General features: G+C 45.4%; 1 protein-coding gene across 2 annotated transcripts in view; it reads left to right on the plus strand.

Annotated features, from left to right (window-relative positions):
• LOC142905909 (dual specificity tyrosine-phosphorylation-regulated kinase 2-like) overlaps positions 1–17346 on the plus strand; it is a 98199-nt gene that overhangs the window by 73551 nt on the left and 7302 nt on the right. For both annotated transcript variants that reach the window (XM_076053141.1, XM_076053140.1), the window contains exon 8: positions 17035–17116. In XM_076053141.1, the coding sequence (XP_075909256.1) occupies positions 17035–17116 (82 nt within the window). The remainder of the gene's footprint in view (positions 1–17034; positions 17117–17346) is intronic.

Consider the following 17346-nt stretch of genomic DNA (forward strand, 5'->3'; position numbering starts at 1 on the left):
CGTTCTTTAAATGTAGATGTCACTGGTTCTTCACGTTCTGTAGATGTAGACGCCACTGGTTCTTCACGCTCTGTAGATGTAGATGCCACTGGTCCTTCACGTTCTGTAGATGTAGATACCACTGGTTCTTCACGTTTTGCAGATGTAGATGCCACTGGTTCTTCACGGTCTGCAGATGTAGATGCCACTGGTTCTTCACGTTCTGCAGATGTAGATGCCACTGGTTCTTCACGTTCTGTAGATGTAGATGCCACTGGTCCTTCACGTTCTGTAGATGCAGATTCCACTGGTTCTTCACGTTCTGTAGATGTAGATGTCACTGGTTCTTCACGTTCTGCAGAAGTAGATGCCACTGGTTCTTCACGTTCTGTAGATGCCACTGGTTCTTCACGTTCTGCAGATGTAGATGCCACTGGTCCTTCACGTTCTGTAGACGAAGATGCCACTGGTTCTTCACGTACTGTAGATGTAGATGACACTGGTTCTTCACATTCTGCAGATGTATATGCCACTGGTTTTTCACGTTATGTAGATGAAGATGCCACTGGTTCTTCACGTTCTGTAGATGTAGATGCCACTAGTTCATCACGTTCTACAGATGTAGATGCCACTGGTTCTTCACGTTCTGTAGATTTAGATGCCACTGCTTCTTCACATTCTGTAGAGGTAGAAGCCACTGGTTCGTTACATTCTGTAGACGCAGATGCCACTGGTTCTTCACATTCTGTAGACGCAGATGCCACTGGTCCTTCACGTTCTGTAGACGTAGATGCCACTGGTTCTTCACTTTCTGTAGATGTAGATGCCACTGGTTCTTCACTTTCTGTAGATGTAGATGCCACTGGTTCTTCACGTTCTGTAGATGTAGATGCCACTGGTCCTTCACATTCTGTAGAGGAATATGCCATTGGTTCTTCACGTTCTGCAGATGTAGATGTCACTGGTTCGTCAAGTTCTACAGATGTAGATGCCACTGGTTCTTCACGTTCTGGAGATTTAGATGTCACTGGTTTTTCGCGTTCTGTAGATGTAGATGCCACTGGTCCTTCACATTCTGTAGACGTAGATGCCACTGGTTCTTCACGTTCTTTAAATGTAGATGTCACTGGTTCTTCACATTTTGTAGATGTAGACGCCACTGGTTCTTGACGTTATGTAGATGTAGATACCACTGGTCCTTCATGTTCTGTAGATGTAGATACCACTGGTTCTTCACGTTTTGCAGATGTAGATGCCACTGGTTCGTCACGTTCTAAAGATGTAGATGCCACTGGTTCTTCACGTTCTGCAGATATAGATGCCACTGGTCCTTCACGTTCTGTAGACGAAGATGCCACTGGTTCTTTACGTTCTGTAGATGTAGATGCCACTGGTTCGTTACATTCTGTAGACGCAGATTCCACTGGTTCTTCACATTCTGTAGACGCAGATGCAACTGGTTTTTCACGTTCTGTAGTCGTAGATGCCACTGATCCTTCACATTCTGTAGACGAATATGCCACTGGTTCTTCACGTTCTGTAGATGTAGATGTCACTGGTTCGTCAAGTTCTACAGATGTAGATGCCACTGGTTCTTCACGTTTCTAGAGATATAGATGTCACTGTTTTTTTGCGTTCTGTAGAAGTAGATGCCACTGGTCCTTCACATTCTGTAGATGTAGATGCCACTGGTTCTTCACGTTCTTTAGATGTAGATGTCACTGGTTCGTCAAGTTCTACATATGTAGATGCCACTGGTTCTTCACGTTCTGGAGATATAGATGTCACTGGTTTTTCGCGTTCTGTAGATGTAGATGCTACTAGTCCTTCACATTCTGTAGACGTAGATGCCACTTGTTCTTCACGTTCTTTAAATGTAGATGTCACTGGTTCTTCACGTTCTGTAGATGTAGACGCCACTGGTTCTTCACGCTCTGTAGATGTAGATGCCACTGGTCCTTCACGTTCTGTAGATGTAGATACCACTGGTTCTTCACGTTTTGCAGATGTAGATGCCACTGGTTCGTCACGTTATACAGATGTAGATGCCTCTGGTTCTTTACGTTCTGCATATGTAGATGCCACTAGTTTTTCACGTTCTGTAGATGTAGATGCCACTGGTTCTTCACGTTCTCTAGATGTAGATGCCACTGGTTCGTCACGTTCTAAAGATGTAGATGCCACTGGTTCTTCACGTTCTGCAGATGTAGATGCCACTGGTCCTTCATGTTCTGTAGACGAAGATGCCACTGGTTCTTTACGTTCTGCAGATGTGTATGCCATTGGTTCTTCACGTTATGTAGATGAAGATGCCACTGGTTCTTCACGTTCTGTAGATGTAGATGCCACTGGTTCATCACGTTCTACAGATGTAGATGCCACTGCTTCTTCACATTCTGTAGATGTAGAAGCCACTGGTTCGTCACATTCTGTAGACGCAGATGCCACTGGTTCTTCACATTCTGTAGACGCAGATGCCACTGGTCCTTCACGTTCTGTAGACGTAGATGCCACTGGTTCTTCACTTTCTGTAGATGTAGATGCCACTGGTTCTTCACGTTCTGTAGATGTAGATGCCACTGGTCCTTCACATTCTTTAGACGAATATGCCACTGGTTCTTCACGTTCTGTAGATGTTGATGTCACTGGTTCGTCAAGTTCTACAGATGTAGATGCCACTGGTTCTTCACGTTCTGGAGATATAGATGTCACTGGTTTTTCGCGTTCTGTAGATGCCACTGGTCCTTCACATTCTGTAGACGTAGATGCCACTGGTTCTTCACGTTCTTTAGATGTAGATGTCACTGGTTCTTCACGTTCTGTAGATGTAGATGCCACTGGTTCTCCACGTTCTGTAGATGTAGATGTAGATGCCACTGGTTCTTCACGTTCTGCAGATGTAGATGCCACTGGTTCGTCACGTTCTACAGATGTAGATGCCACTGGTTCTTCACGTTCTGCAGATGTAGATGCCACTGGTCCTTCACGTTCTGTAGAAGAAGATGCCACTGGTTCTTCACGTTCTGTAGATGTAGACGCCATTGGTTCTTCACGTTCTGTAGACACAGATGCCACTGGTTCTTCACGTTCTACAGATATAGATGCCACTGGTTCTTCATGTTCTGCAGATTTAGACGCCATTGGTTTTTCACGTTCTGTAAATGTAGATGCCACTGGTCCTTCACGTTCTGTAGACGCAGATGCCACTGGTTCTTCACGTTCTGTAGATGTAGATGCCACTGGTTCTTCACGTTCTACAGATGTAGATGCCACTGGTTCTTCACGTTCTGCAGATATAGATGCCACTGGTCCTTCACGTTCTGTAGACGAAGATGCCACTGGTTCTTTACGTTCTGTAGATGTAGATGCCACTGGTTCGTTACATTCTATAGACGCAGATTCCACTGGTTCTTCACATTCTGTAGACGCAGATGCCACTGGTTCTTCACATTCTGTAGACGCCGATGCAACTGGTTTTTCACGTTCTGTAGACGTAGATGCCACTGATCCTTCACATTCTGTAGACGAATATGCCACTGGTTCTTCACGTTCTGTAGATGTAGATGCCACTGGTCCTTCACATTCTGTAGACGAATATGCCACTGGTTCTTCACGTTCTGTAGATGTAGATGTCACTGGTTCGTCAAGTTCTACAGATGTAGATGCCACTGGTTCTTCACGTTCTGGAGATATAGATGTCACTGGTTTTTCGCGTTCTGTAGAAGTAGATGCCACTGGTCCTTCACATTCTGTAGACGTAGATGCCACTGGTTCTTCACGTTCTGCAGATGTAGATGCCACTGGTTCTCCACGTTCTGTAGATGTAGATGCCACTGGTTCTTCACGTTCTGCAGATGTAGATGCCAACAGTTCGTTACGTTCTACAGATGTAGATGCCACTGGTTCTTAACGTTCTGCAGATGTAGATGCCACTGGTCCTTCACGTTCTGTAGACACAGATGCCACTGGTTCTTCACGTTCTACAGATATATATGCCATTGGTTCTTCACGTTCTGCAGATGTAGATGCCACTGGTTCTTCACTTTCTGTAGATGTAGATGCCACTGGTTCTTCACGTTCTGTAGATGTAGATGCCACTGGTCCTTCACATTCTGTAGACGAATATGCCACTGGTTCTTCACGTTCTGTAGATGTAGATGTCACTGGTTCGTCAAGTTCTACAGATATAGATGCCACTGGTTCTTCATGTTCTGCAGATTTAGACGCCATTGGTTTTTCACGTTCTGTAAATGTAGATGCCACTGGTCCTTCACGTTCTGTAGACGCAGATGCCACTGGTTCTTCACGTTCTGTAGATGTAGATGCCACTGGTTCTTCACGTTCTACAGATGTAGATGCCACTGGTTCTTCACGTTCTGCAGATATAGATGCCACTGGTCCTTCACGTTCTGTAGACGAAGATGCCACTGGTTCTTTACGTTCTGTAGATGTAGATGCCACTGGTTCGTTACATTCTATAGACGCAGATTCCACTGGTTCTTCACATTCTGTAGACGCAGATGCCACTGGTTCTTCACATTCTGTAGACGCCGATGCAACTGGTTTTTCACGTTCTGTAGACGTAGATGCCACTGATCCTTCACATTCTGTAGACGAATATGCCACTGGTTCTTCACGTTCTGTAGATGTAGATGCCACTGGTCCTTCACATTCTGTAGACGAATATGCCACTGGTTCTTCACGTTCTGTAGATGTAGATGTCACTGGTTCGTCAAGTTCTACAGATGTAGATGCCACTGGTTCTTCACGTTCTGGAGATATAGATGTCACTGGTTTTTCGCGTTCTGTAGAAGTAGATGCCACTGGTCCTTCACATTCTGTAGACGTAGATGCCACTGGTTCTTCACGTTCTGTAGATGTAGATGCCACTGGTCCCTCACGTTCCGTAGATGTAGATGCCACTGGTTCTTCACGTTCTGCAGATGTAGATGCCACTGGTTCTCCACGTTCTGTAGATGTAGATGCCACTGGTTCTTCACGTTCTGCAGATGTAGATGCCAACAGTTCGTCACGTTCTACAGATGTAGATGCCACTGGTTCTTAACGTTCTGCAGATGTAGATGCCACTGGTCCTTCACGTTCTGTAGACACAGATGCCACTGGTTCTTCACGTTCTACAGATATATATGCCATTGGTTCTTCACGTTCTGCAGATGTAGATGCCACTGGTTCTTCACTTTCTGTAGATGTAGATGCCACTGGTTCTTCACGTTCTGTAGATGTAGATGCCACTGGTCCTTCACATTCTGTAGACGAATATGCCACTGGTTCTTCACGTTCTGTAGATGTAGATGTCACTGGTTCGTCAAGTTCTACAGATGTTGATGCCACTGGTTCTTCACGTTCTGGAGATATAGATGTCACTGGTTTTTCGCGTTCTGTAGAAGTAGATGGCACTGGTCCTTCACATTCTGTAGACGTAGATGCCACTGGTTCTTCACGTTCTTTAGATGTAGATGTCACTGGTTCTTCACGTTCTGTAGATGTAGATGCCACTGGTTCTTCACGTTCTACAGATGTAGATGCCACTGGTTCTTCACGGTCTGCAGATGTAGATGTCACTGGTTCTTCCCGTTCTGTAGATGTAGACGCCACTGGTTCTTCACATTCTGTAGATGTAGAAGCCACTGGTTCGTTACATTCTGTAGACGCAGATGCCACTGGTTCTTCACATTCTGTAGACGCAGATGCCACTGGTCATTCACGTTCTGTAGACGTAGATGCCACTGGTTCTTCACTTTCTTTAGATGTAGATGCCACTGGTTCTTCACTTTCTGTAGATGTAGATGCCACTGGTTCTTCACGTTCTGTAGATGTAGATGCCACTGGTCCTTCACATTCTGTAGACGAATATGCCATTGATTCTTCACGTTCTGCAGATGTAGATGCCACTGGTTCTTCACTTTCTGTAGATGTATATGCCACTGGTTCTTCACGTTATGTAGATGAAGATGCCACTGGTTCTTCACGTTCTGTAGATGTAGATGCCACTGGTTCATTACGTTCTACAGATGTAGATGCCAATGGTTCTTCACGTTCTGTAGATTTAAATGCCACTGCTTCTTCACATTATGTAGATGTAGAAGCCACTGGTTCGTCACATTCTGTAGACGCAGATGCCACTAGTCCTTCACGTTCTGTAGACGTAGATGCCACTGGTTGTTCACTTTCTGTAGATGTAGATGCCACTGGTTCTTCACGTTCTGTAGATGTAGATGCCACTGGTCCTTCACATTCTGTAGACGAATATGCCACTGGTTCTTCACGTTCTGTAGATGTAGATGTCACTGGTTCGTCAAGTTCTACAGATGTAGATGCCACTGGTTCTTCACGTTCTGGAGATATAGATGTCACTGGTTTTTCGCGTTCTGTAGAAGTAGATGCCACTGGTCCTTCACATTCTGTAGACGTAGATGCCACTGGTTCTTCACGTTCTGTAGATGTAGATGCCACTGGTCCCTCACGTTCCGTAGATGTAGATGCCACTGGTTCTTCACGTTCTGCAGATGTAGATGCCACTGGTTCTCCACGTTCTGTAGATGTAGATGCCACTGGTTCTTCACGTTCTGCAGATGTAGATGCCAACAGTTCGTCACGTTCTACAGATGTAGATGCCACTGGTTCTTAACGTTCTGCAGATGTAGATGCCACTGGTCCTTCACGTTCTGTAGACACAGATGCCACTGGTTCTTCACGTTCTACAGATATATATGCCACTGGTTCTTCATGTTCTGCAGATGTAGACGCCATTGGTTTTTCACGTTCTGTAAATGTAGATGCCACTGGTCCGTCACGTTCTGTCGATGCAGATTCCACTGGTTTTTCACGTTCTGTAGATGTAGATGTCACTGGTTCTTCACGTTCTGCAGAAGTAGATGCCACTGGTTCTCCACGTTCTGTAGATGTAGATGCCACTGGTTCTTCACGTTCTGCAGATGTAGATGCCAACAGTTCGTCACGTTCTACAGATGTAGATGCCACTGGTTCTTAACGTTCTGCAGATGTAGATGCCACTGGTCCTTCACGTTCTGTAGACACAGATGCCACTGGTTCTTCACGTTCTGCAGATATATATGCCACTGGTTCTTCATGTTCTGCAGATGTAGACGCCATTGGTTTTTCACGTTCTGTAAATGTAGATGCCACTGGTCCGTCACGTTCTGTCGATGCAGATTCCACTGGTTTTTCACGTTCTGTAGATGTAGATGTCACTGGTTCTTCACGTTCTGCAGAAGTAGATGCCACTGGTTCTTCACGTTCTGTAGATGTAGATGTCACTGGTTCTTCACGTTGTGCAGATGTAGATGCCACTGTTCCTTCACGTTCTGTAGACGAAGATGCCACTGGTTCTTCATGTTCTGTAGATGTAAATGCCACTGGGTCTTCACGTTCTGCAGATGTATATGCCACTGGTTCTTCACGTTATGTAGATGAAGATGCCACTGGTTCTTCACGTTCTGTAGATGTAGATGCCACTGGTTCATCACGTTCTACAGATGTAGATGCTACTGGTTCTTCACTTTCTGTAGATTTAGATGCCACTGCTTCTTCACATTCTGTAGACGCAGATGCCACTGGTCCTTCACGTTCTGTAGACGTAGATGCCACTGGTTCTTCACTTTCTTTAGATGTAGATGCCACTGGTTCTTCACTTTCTGTAGATGTAGATGCCACTGGTTCTTCACGTTCTGTAGATGTAGATGCCACTGGTCCTTCACATTCTGTAGACGAATATGCCATTGGTTCTTCACGTTCTGCAGATGTAGATGCCACTGGTTCTTCACTTTCTGTAGATGTAGATGCCACTGGTTCTTCACGTTCTGTAGCTGTAGATGCCACTGATCCTTCACATTCTGTAGACGAATATGCCACTGGTTCTTCACGTTCTGTAGATGTAGATGTCACTGGTTCGTCAAGTTCTACAGATGTTGATGCCACTGGTTCTTCACGTTCTGGAGATATAGATGTCACTGGTTTTTCGTCTTCTGTAGAAGTAGATGCCACTGGTCCTTCACATTCTGTAGACGTAGATGCCACTGGTTCTTCACGTTCTTTAGATGTAGATATCACTGGTTCTTCGCGTTCTGTAGATGTAGATGCCACTGGTTCTTCACGTTCTACAGATGTAGATGCCACTGGTTCTTCACGGTCTGCAGATGTAGATATCACTGGTTCTTCACGTTCTGTAGATGTAGACGCCACTGGTTCTTCACATTCTGTAGATGTAGAAGCCACTGGTTCGTTACATTCTGTAGACGCAGATGCCACTGGTTCTTCACATTCTGTAGACGCAGATGCCACTGGTCATTCACGTTCTGTAGACGTAGATGCCACTGGTTCTACACTTTCTTTAGATGTAGATGCCACTGGTTCTTCACTTTCTGTAGATGTAGATGCCACTGGTTCTTCACGTTCTGTAGATGTAGATGCCACTGGTCCTTCACATTCTGTAGACGAATATGCCATTGATTCTTCACGTTCTGCAGATGTAGATGCCACTGGTTCTTCACTTTCTGTAGATGTAGATGCCACTGGTTCTTCACGTTCTGTAGCTGTAGATGCCACTGATCCTTCACATTCTGTAGACGAATATGCCACTGGTTCTTCACGTTCTGCAGATGTAGATGCCACTGGTTCTCAACGTTCTGTAGATGTAGATGCCACTGGTTCTTCACGTTCTGCAGATGTAGATGCCAACGGTTCGTCACGTTCTACAGATGTAGATGCCACTGGTTCTTAACGTTCTGCAGATGTAGATGCCACTGGTCCTTCACGTTCTGTAGACACAGATGCCACTGGTTCTTCACGTTCTACAGATATATATGCCACTGGTTCTTCATGTTCTGCAGATGTAGACGCCATTGGTTTTTCACGTTCTGTAAATGTAGATGCCACTGGTCCTTCACGTTCTGTCGATGCAGATTCCACTGGTTTTTCACGTTCTGTAGATGTAGATGTCACTGGTTCTTCACGTTCTGCAGAAGTAGATGCCACTGGTTTTCACGTTCTGTAGATGTAGATGCCACTGGTTATTCACGTTCTGCAGATGTAGATGCCACTGTTCCTTCACGTTCTGTAGACGAAGATGCCACTGGTTCTTCATGTTCTGCAGATGTATATGCCACTGGTTCTTCACGTTATGTAGATGAAGATGCCACTGGTTCTTCACGTTCTGTAGATGTAGATGCCACTGGTTCATCACGTTCTACAGATGTAGATGCCACTGGTTCTTCACTTTCTGTAGATTTAGATGCCACTGCTTCTTCACATTCTGTAGACGCAGATGCCACTGGTCCTTCACGTTCTGTCGACGTAGATGCCACTGGTTCTTCACTTTCTGTAGATGTAGATGCCACTGGTTCTTCACTTTCTGTAGATGTAGATGCCACTGGTTCTTCACGTTCTGTAGATGTAGATGCCACTGGTCCTTCACATTCTGTAGACGAATATGCCATTGGTTCTTCACGTTCTGCAGATGTAGATGACACTGGTTCTTCACTTTCTGTAGATGTAGATGCCACTGGTTCTTCACGTTCTGTAGCTGTAGATGCCACTGGTCCTTCACATTCTGTAGACGAATATGCCACTGCTTCTTCACGTTCTGTAGATGTAGATGTTACTGGTTCGTCAAGTTCTACAGATGTAAATGCCACTGGTTCTTCACGTTCTGGAGATATAGATGTCACTGGTTTTTCGCGTTCTGTAGAAGTAGATGCCACTGGTCCTTCACATTCTGTAGACGTAGATGCCACTGGTTCTTCACGTTCTGCAGATGTAGATGCCGCTGGTTCTCCACGTTCTGTAGATGTAGATGTAGTTGCCACTGGTTCTTCACGTTCTGCAGATGTAGATGCCAACGGTTCGTCACGTTCTACAGATGTAAATGCCACTGGTTCTTCACGTTCTGCAGATGTAGATGCCACTGGTCCTTCACGTTCTGTAGACACAGATGCCACTGGTTCTTCACGTTCTACAGATATAGATGCCACTGGTCCTTCACGTTCTGTAGACGCAGATGCCACTAGTTCTTCACGTGTTGTAGATGTAGATGCCACTGGTTCTTCACGTTCTACAGATGTAGATGCCACTGGTTCTTTATGTTCTACAGATGTAGATGCCACTGGTTCTTCACGGTCTGCAGATGTAGATGCCACTGGTTCTTCACGTTCTGCAGATGTAGATGCCACTGGTTCTTCACGTTCTGTAGATGTAGATGCCACTGGTCCTTCACGTTCTGTAGATGCAGATTCCACTGGTTCTTCACGTTCTGTAGATGTAGATGTCACTGGTTCTTCACGTTCTGCAGAAGTAGATGCCACTGGTTCTTCACGTTCTGTAGATGCCACTGGTTCTTCACGTTCTGCAGATGTAGATGCCACTGGTCCTTCACGTTCTGTAGACGAAGATGCCACTGGTTCTTCACGTACTGTAGATGTAGATGACACTGGTTCTTCACATTCTGCAGATGTATATGCCACTGGTTTTTCACGTTATGTAGATGAAGATGCCACTGGTTCTTCACGTTCTGTAGATGTAGATGCCACTAGTTCATCACGTTCTACAGATGTAGATGCCACTGGTTCTTCACGTTCTGTAGATTTAGATGCCACTGCTTCTTCACATTCTGTAGAGGTAGAAGCCACTGGTTCGTTACATTCTGTAGACGCAGATGCCACTGGTTCTTCACATTCTGTAGACGCAGATGCCACTGGTCCTTCACGTTCTGTAGACGTAGATGCCACTGGTTCTTCACTTTCTGTAGATGTAGATGCCACTGGTTCTTCACTTTCTGTAGATGTAGATGCCACTGGTTCTTCACGTTCTGTAGATGTAGATGCCACTGGTCCTTCACATTCTGTAGAGGAATATGCCATTGGTTCTTCACGTTCTGCAGATGTAGATGTCACTGGTTCGTCAAGTTCTACAGATGTAGATGCCACTGGTTCTTCACGTTCTGGAGATTTAGATGTCACTGGTTTTTCGCGTTCTGTAGATGTAGATGCCACTGGTCCTTCACATTCTGTAGACGTAGATGCCACTGGTTCTTCACGTTCTTTAAATGTAGATGTCACTGGTTCTTCACATTTTGTAGATGTAGACGCCACTGGTTCTTGACGTTATGTAGATGTAGATACCACTGGTCCTTCATGTTCTGTAGATGTAGATACCACTGGTTCTTCACGTTTTGCAGATGTAGATGCCACTGGTTCGTCACGTTCTAAAGATGTAGATGCCACTGGTTCTTCACGTTCTGCAGATATAGATGCCACTGGTCCTTCACGTTCTGTAGACGAAGATGCCACTGGTTCTTTACGTTCTGTAGATGTAGATGCCACTGGTTCGTTACATTCTGTAGACGCAGATTCCACTGGTTCTTCACATTCTGTAGACGCAGATGCAACTGGTTTTTCACGTTCTGTAGTCGTAGATGCCACTGATCCTTCACATTCTGTAAACGAATATGCCACTGGTTCTTCACGTTCTGTAGATGTAGATGTCACTGGTTCGTCAAGTTCTACAGATGTAGATGCCACTGGTTCTTCACGTTTCTAGAGATATAGATGTCACTGTTTTTTTGCGTTCTGTAGAAGTAGATGCCACTGGTCCTTCACATTCTGTAGATGTAGATGCCACTGGTTCTTCACGTTCTTTAGATGTAGATGTCACTGGTTCGTCAAGTTCTACAGATGTAGATGCCACTGGTTCTTCACGTTCTGGAGATATAGATGTCACTGGTTTTTCGCGTTCTGTAGATGTAGATGCTACTAGTCCTTCACATTCTGTAGACGTAGATGCCACTTGTTCTTCACGTTCTTTAAATGTAGATGTCACTGGTTCTTCACGTTCTGTAGATGTAGACGCCACTGGTTCTTCACGCTCTGTAGATGTAGATGCCACTGGTCCTTCACGTTCTGTAGATGTAGATACCACTGGTTCTTCACGTATTGCAGATGTAGATGCCACTGGTTCGTCACGTTATACAGATGTAGATGCCTCTGGTTCTTTACGTTCTGCATATGTAGATGCCACTAGTTTTTCACGTTCTGTAGATGTAGATGCCACTGGTTCTTCACGTTCTCTAGATGTAGATGCCACTGGTTCGTCACGTTCTAAAGATGTAGATGCCACTGGTTCTTCACGTTCTGCAGATGTAGATGCCACTGGTCCTTCATGTTCTGTAGACGAAGATGCCACTGGTTCTTTACGTTCTGCAGATGTGTATGCCATTGGTTCTTCACGTTATGTAGATGAAGATGCCACTGGTTCTTCACGTTCTGTAGATGTAGATGCCACTGGTTCATCACGTTCTACAGATGTAGATGCCACTGCTTCTTCACATTCTGTAGATGTAGAAGCCACTGGTTCGTCACATTCTGTAGACGCAGATGCCACTGGTTCTTCACATTCTGTAGACGCAGATGCCACTGGTCCTTCACGTTCTGTAGACGTAGATGCCACTGGTTCTTCACTTTCTGTAGATGTAGATGCCACTGGTTCTTCACGTTCTGTAGATGTAGATGCCACTGGTCCTTCACATTCTTTAGACGAATATGCCACTGGTTCTTCACGTTCTGTAGATGTTGATGTCACTGGTTCGTCAAGTTCTACAGATGTAGATGCCACTGGTTCTTCACGTTCTGGAGATATAGATGTCACTGGTTTTTCGCGTTCTGTAGATGCCACTGGTCCTTCACATTCTGTAGACGTAGATGCCACTGGTTCTTCACGTTCTTTAGATGTAGATGTCACTGGTTCTTCACGTTCTGTAGATGTAGATGCCACTGGTTCTCCACGTTCTGTAGATGTAGATGTAGATGCCACTGGTTCTTCACGTTCTGCAGATGTAGATGCCACTGGTTTGTCACGTTCTACAGATGTAGATGCCACTGGTTCTTCACGTTCTGCAGATGTAGATGCCACTGGTCCTTCACGTTCTGTAGAAGAAGATGCCACTGGTTCTTCACGTTCTGTAGATGTAGACGCCATTGGTTCTTCACGTTCTGTAGACACAGATGCCACTGGTTCTTCACGTTCTACAGATATAGATGCCACTGGTTCTTCATGTTCTGCAGATTTAGACGCCATTGGTTTTTCACGTTCTGTAAATGTAGATGCCACTGGTCCTTCACGTTCTGTAGACGCAGATGCCACTGGTTCTTCACGTTCTGTAGATGTAGATGCCACTGGTTCTTCACGTTCTACAGATGTAGATGCCACTGGTTCTTCACGTTCTGCAGATATAGATGCCACTGGTCCTTCACGTTCTGTAGACGAAGATGCCACTGGTTCTTTACGTTCTGTAGATGTAGATGCCACTGGTTCGTTACATTCTATAGACGCAGATTCCACTGGTTCTTCACATTCTGTAGACGCAGATGCCACTGGTTCTTCACATTCTGTAGACGCCGATGCAACTGGTTTTTCACGTTCTGTAGACGTAGATGCCACTGATCCTTCACATTCTGTAGACGAATATGCCACTGGTTCTTCACGTTCTGTAGATGTAGATGTCACTGGTTCGTCAAGTTCTACAGATGTAGATGCCAATGGTTCTTCACGTTTCTAGAGATATAGATGTCACTGGTTTTTTGCGTTCGGTAGAAGTAGATGCCACTGGTCCTTCACATTCTGTAGATGTAGATGCCACTGGTTCTTCACGTTCTTTAGATGTAGATGTCACTGGTTCGTCAAGTTCTACAGATGTAGATGCCACTGGTTCTTCACGTTCTGTAGACGAAGATGCCACTGGTTCTTCACGTACTGTAGATGTAGATGACACTGGTTCTTCACATTCTGCAGATGTATATGCCACTGGTTTTTCACGTTATGTAGATGAAGATGCCACTGGTTCTTCACATTCTGTAGATGTAGATGCCACTAGTTCATCACGTTCTACAGATGTAGATGCCACTGGTTCTTCACGTTCTGTAGATTTAGATGCCACTGCTTCTTCACATTCTGTAGAGGTAGAAGCCACTGGTTCGTTACATTCTGTAGACGCAGATGCCACTGGTTCTTCACATTCTGTAGACGCAGATGCCACTGGTCCTTCACATTCTGTAGAGGAATATGCCATTGGTTCTTCACGTTCTGCAGATGTAGATGTCACTGGTTCGTCAAGTTCTACAGATGTAGATGCCACTGGTTCTTCACGTTCTGGAGATTTAGATGTCACTGGTTTTTCGCGTTCTGTAGATGTAGATGCCACTGGTCCTTCACATTCTGTAGACGTAGATGCCACTGGTTCTTCACGTTCTTTAAATGTAGATGTCACTGGTTCTTCACATTTTGTAGATGTAGACGCCACTGGTTCTTGACGTTATGTAGATGTAGATACCACTGGTCCTTCATGTTCTGTAGATGTAGATACCACTGGTTCTTCACGTTTTGCAGATGTAGATGCCACTGGTTCGTCACGTTCTAAAGATGTAGATGCCACTGGTTCTTCACGTTCTGCAGATATAGATGCCACTGGTCCTTCACGTTCTGTAGACGAAGATGCCACTGGTTCTTTACGTTCTGTAGATGTAGATGCCACTGGTTCGTTACATTCTGTAGACGCAGATTCCACTGGTTCTTCACATTCTGTAGACGCAGATGCCACTGGTTCTTCACATTCTGTAGACGCAGATGCAACTGGTTTTTCACGTTCTGTAGTCGTAGATGCCACTGATCCTTCACATTCTGTAGACGAATATGCCACTGGTTCTTCACGTTCTGTAGATGTAGATGTCACTGGTTCGTCAAGTTCTACAGATGTAGATGCCACTGGTTCTTCACGTTTCTAGAGATATAGATGTCACTGTTTTTTTGCGTTCTGTAGAAGTAGATGCCACTGGTCCTTCACATTCTGTAGATGTAGATGCCACTGGTTCTTCACGTTCTTTAGATGTAGATGTCACTGGTTCGTCAAGTTCTACAGATGTAGATGCCACTGGTTCTTCACGTTCTGGAGATATAGATGTCACTGGTTTTTCGCGTTCTGTAGATGTAGATGCTACTAGTCCTTCACATTCTGTAGACGTAGATGCCACTTGTTCTTCACGTTCTTTAAATGTAGATGTCACTGGTTCTTCACGTTCTGTAGATGTAGACGCCACTGGTTCTTCACGCTCTGTAGATGTAGATGCCACTGGTCCTTCACGTTCTGTAGATGTAGATACCACTGGTTTTTCACGTTTTGCAGATGTAGATGCCACTGGTTCGTCACGTTATACAGATGTAGATGCCTCTGGTTCTTTACGTTCTGCATATGTAGATGCCACTATTTCTTCACGTTCTGTAGATGTAGATGCCACTGGTTCTTCACGTTCTCTAGATGTAGATGCCACTGGTTCGTCACGTTCTAAAGATGTAGATGCCACTGGTTCTTCACGTTCTGCAGATGTAGATGCCACTGGTCCTTCATGTTCTGTAGACGAAGATGCCACTGGTTCTTTACGTTCTGTAGATGTAGATGCCACTGGTTCTTCACGTTCTGCAGATGTGTATGCCATTGGTTCTTCACGTTATGTAGATGAAGATGCCACTGGTTCTTCACGTTCTGTAGATGTAGATGCCACTGGTTCATCACGTTCTACAGATGTAGATGCCACTGCTTCTTCACATTCTGTAGATGTAGAAGCCACTGGTTCGTCACATTCTGTAGACGCAGATGCCACTGGTTCTTCACATTCTGTAGACGCAGATGCCACTGGTCCTTCACGTTCTGTAGACGTAGATGCCACTGGTTCTTCACTTTCTGTAGATGTAGATGCCACTGGTTCTTCACGTTCTGTAGATGTAGATGCCACTGGTCCTTCACATTCTTTAGACGAATATGCCACTGGTTCTTCACGTTCTGTAGATGTTGATGTCACTGGTTCGTCAAGTTCTACAGATGTAGATGCCACTGGTTCTTCACGTTCTGGAGATATAGATGTCACTGGTTTTTCGCGTTCTGTAGATGCCACTGGTCCTTCACATTCTGTAGACGTAGATGCCACTGGTTCTTCACGTTCTTTAGATGTAGATGTCACTGGTTCTTCACGTTCTGTAGATGTAGATGCCACTGGTTCTCCACGTTCTGTAGATGTAGATGTAGATGCCACTGGTTCTTCACGTTCTGCAGATGTAGATGCCACTGGTTCGTCACGTTCTACAGATGTAGATGCCACTGGTTCTTCACGTTCTGCAGATGTAGATGCCACTGGTCCTTCACGTTCTGTAGAAGAAGATGCCACTGGTTCTTCACGTTCTGTAGATGTAGACGCCATTGGTTCTTCACGTTCTGTAGACACAGATGCCATTGGTTCTTCACGTTCTACAGATATAGATGCCACTGGTTCTTCATGTTCTGCAGATTTAGACGCCATTGGTTTTTCACGTTCTGTAAATGTAGATGCCACTGGTCCTTCACGTTCTGTAGACGCAGATGCCACTGGTTCTTCACGTTCTGTAGATGTAGATGCCACTGGTTCTTCACGTTCTACAGATGTAGATGCCACTGGTTCTTCACGTTCTACAGATGTAGATGCCACTGGTTCTTCACGGTCTGCAGATGTAGATTCCACTGGTTCTTTACGTTCTGTAGATGTAGATGCCACTGGTTCTTCACGTTCTGTAGATGTAGATGCCACTGGTCCTTCACGTTCTGTAGATGCAGATTCCACTGGTTCTTCACGTTCTGTAGATGTAGATGCCACTGGTTCTTCACGTTCTGCAGATGTAGATGCCACTGGTTATTCACGTTCTGCAGATGTAGATGCCACTGGTTCTTCACATTCAGCAGATGTAGATTACCACTGGTTCTTCACGTTCTGCAGATGTAGATGCCACGACCGCCATCTATCGAACTTATGCACTCTCGGTTCTGAACAGCAGCAACTGGAGCATACGGACTGGGTTTGGTTCGTATCTCTGATAGTTCGCAAGCTGAACGTTCATAAGTAGAGGTAGTTACCGTACATAGACGTACAGTCCTAGAGAGTGTTCGACGCCTTGACCCCGCTGAGTGTGAATCCTCTCTCTCCCTGCCGCTCGCTCCCCATCCAGGGCAACATTCTGGTGAAAAACATCGCGAGCCGCGTTGCCAGAGTCACCGACTTTGGCTTCAGCTTCTTTGTGGACCGTCCACGTGAGTGGTGACCCTCATACACCTGCACTTGTGTGTGTGGGTGTGTGTGGGTGTGTGGGTGTGTGTGTGGGTGTGTGTGTGGGTGTCTGTGTGTGTGGGTGTGTGGGTGTGTGTAGTGGGTGTCTGTGTGTGTGTGTGGGTGTGTGGGTGTGTGGGTGTGGGTGTGGGTGTGTGGGTGTGTGGGTGTGTGGTTATGGGTGTGTGGGTGTGTGAGTGGGTGTGTGTGTGTG

Source organism: Petromyzon marinus, chromosome 59 (assembly GCF_048934315.1).
Source record: "Petromyzon marinus isolate PM22_M1 ecotype Great Lakes invasive population chromosome 59, UKy_Petmar_22M1.pri1.0, whole genome shotgun sequence".
In the NCBI taxonomy this organism is placed as follows: domain Eukaryota; kingdom Metazoa; phylum Chordata; class Hyperoartia; order Petromyzontiformes; family Petromyzontidae; genus Petromyzon; species Petromyzon marinus.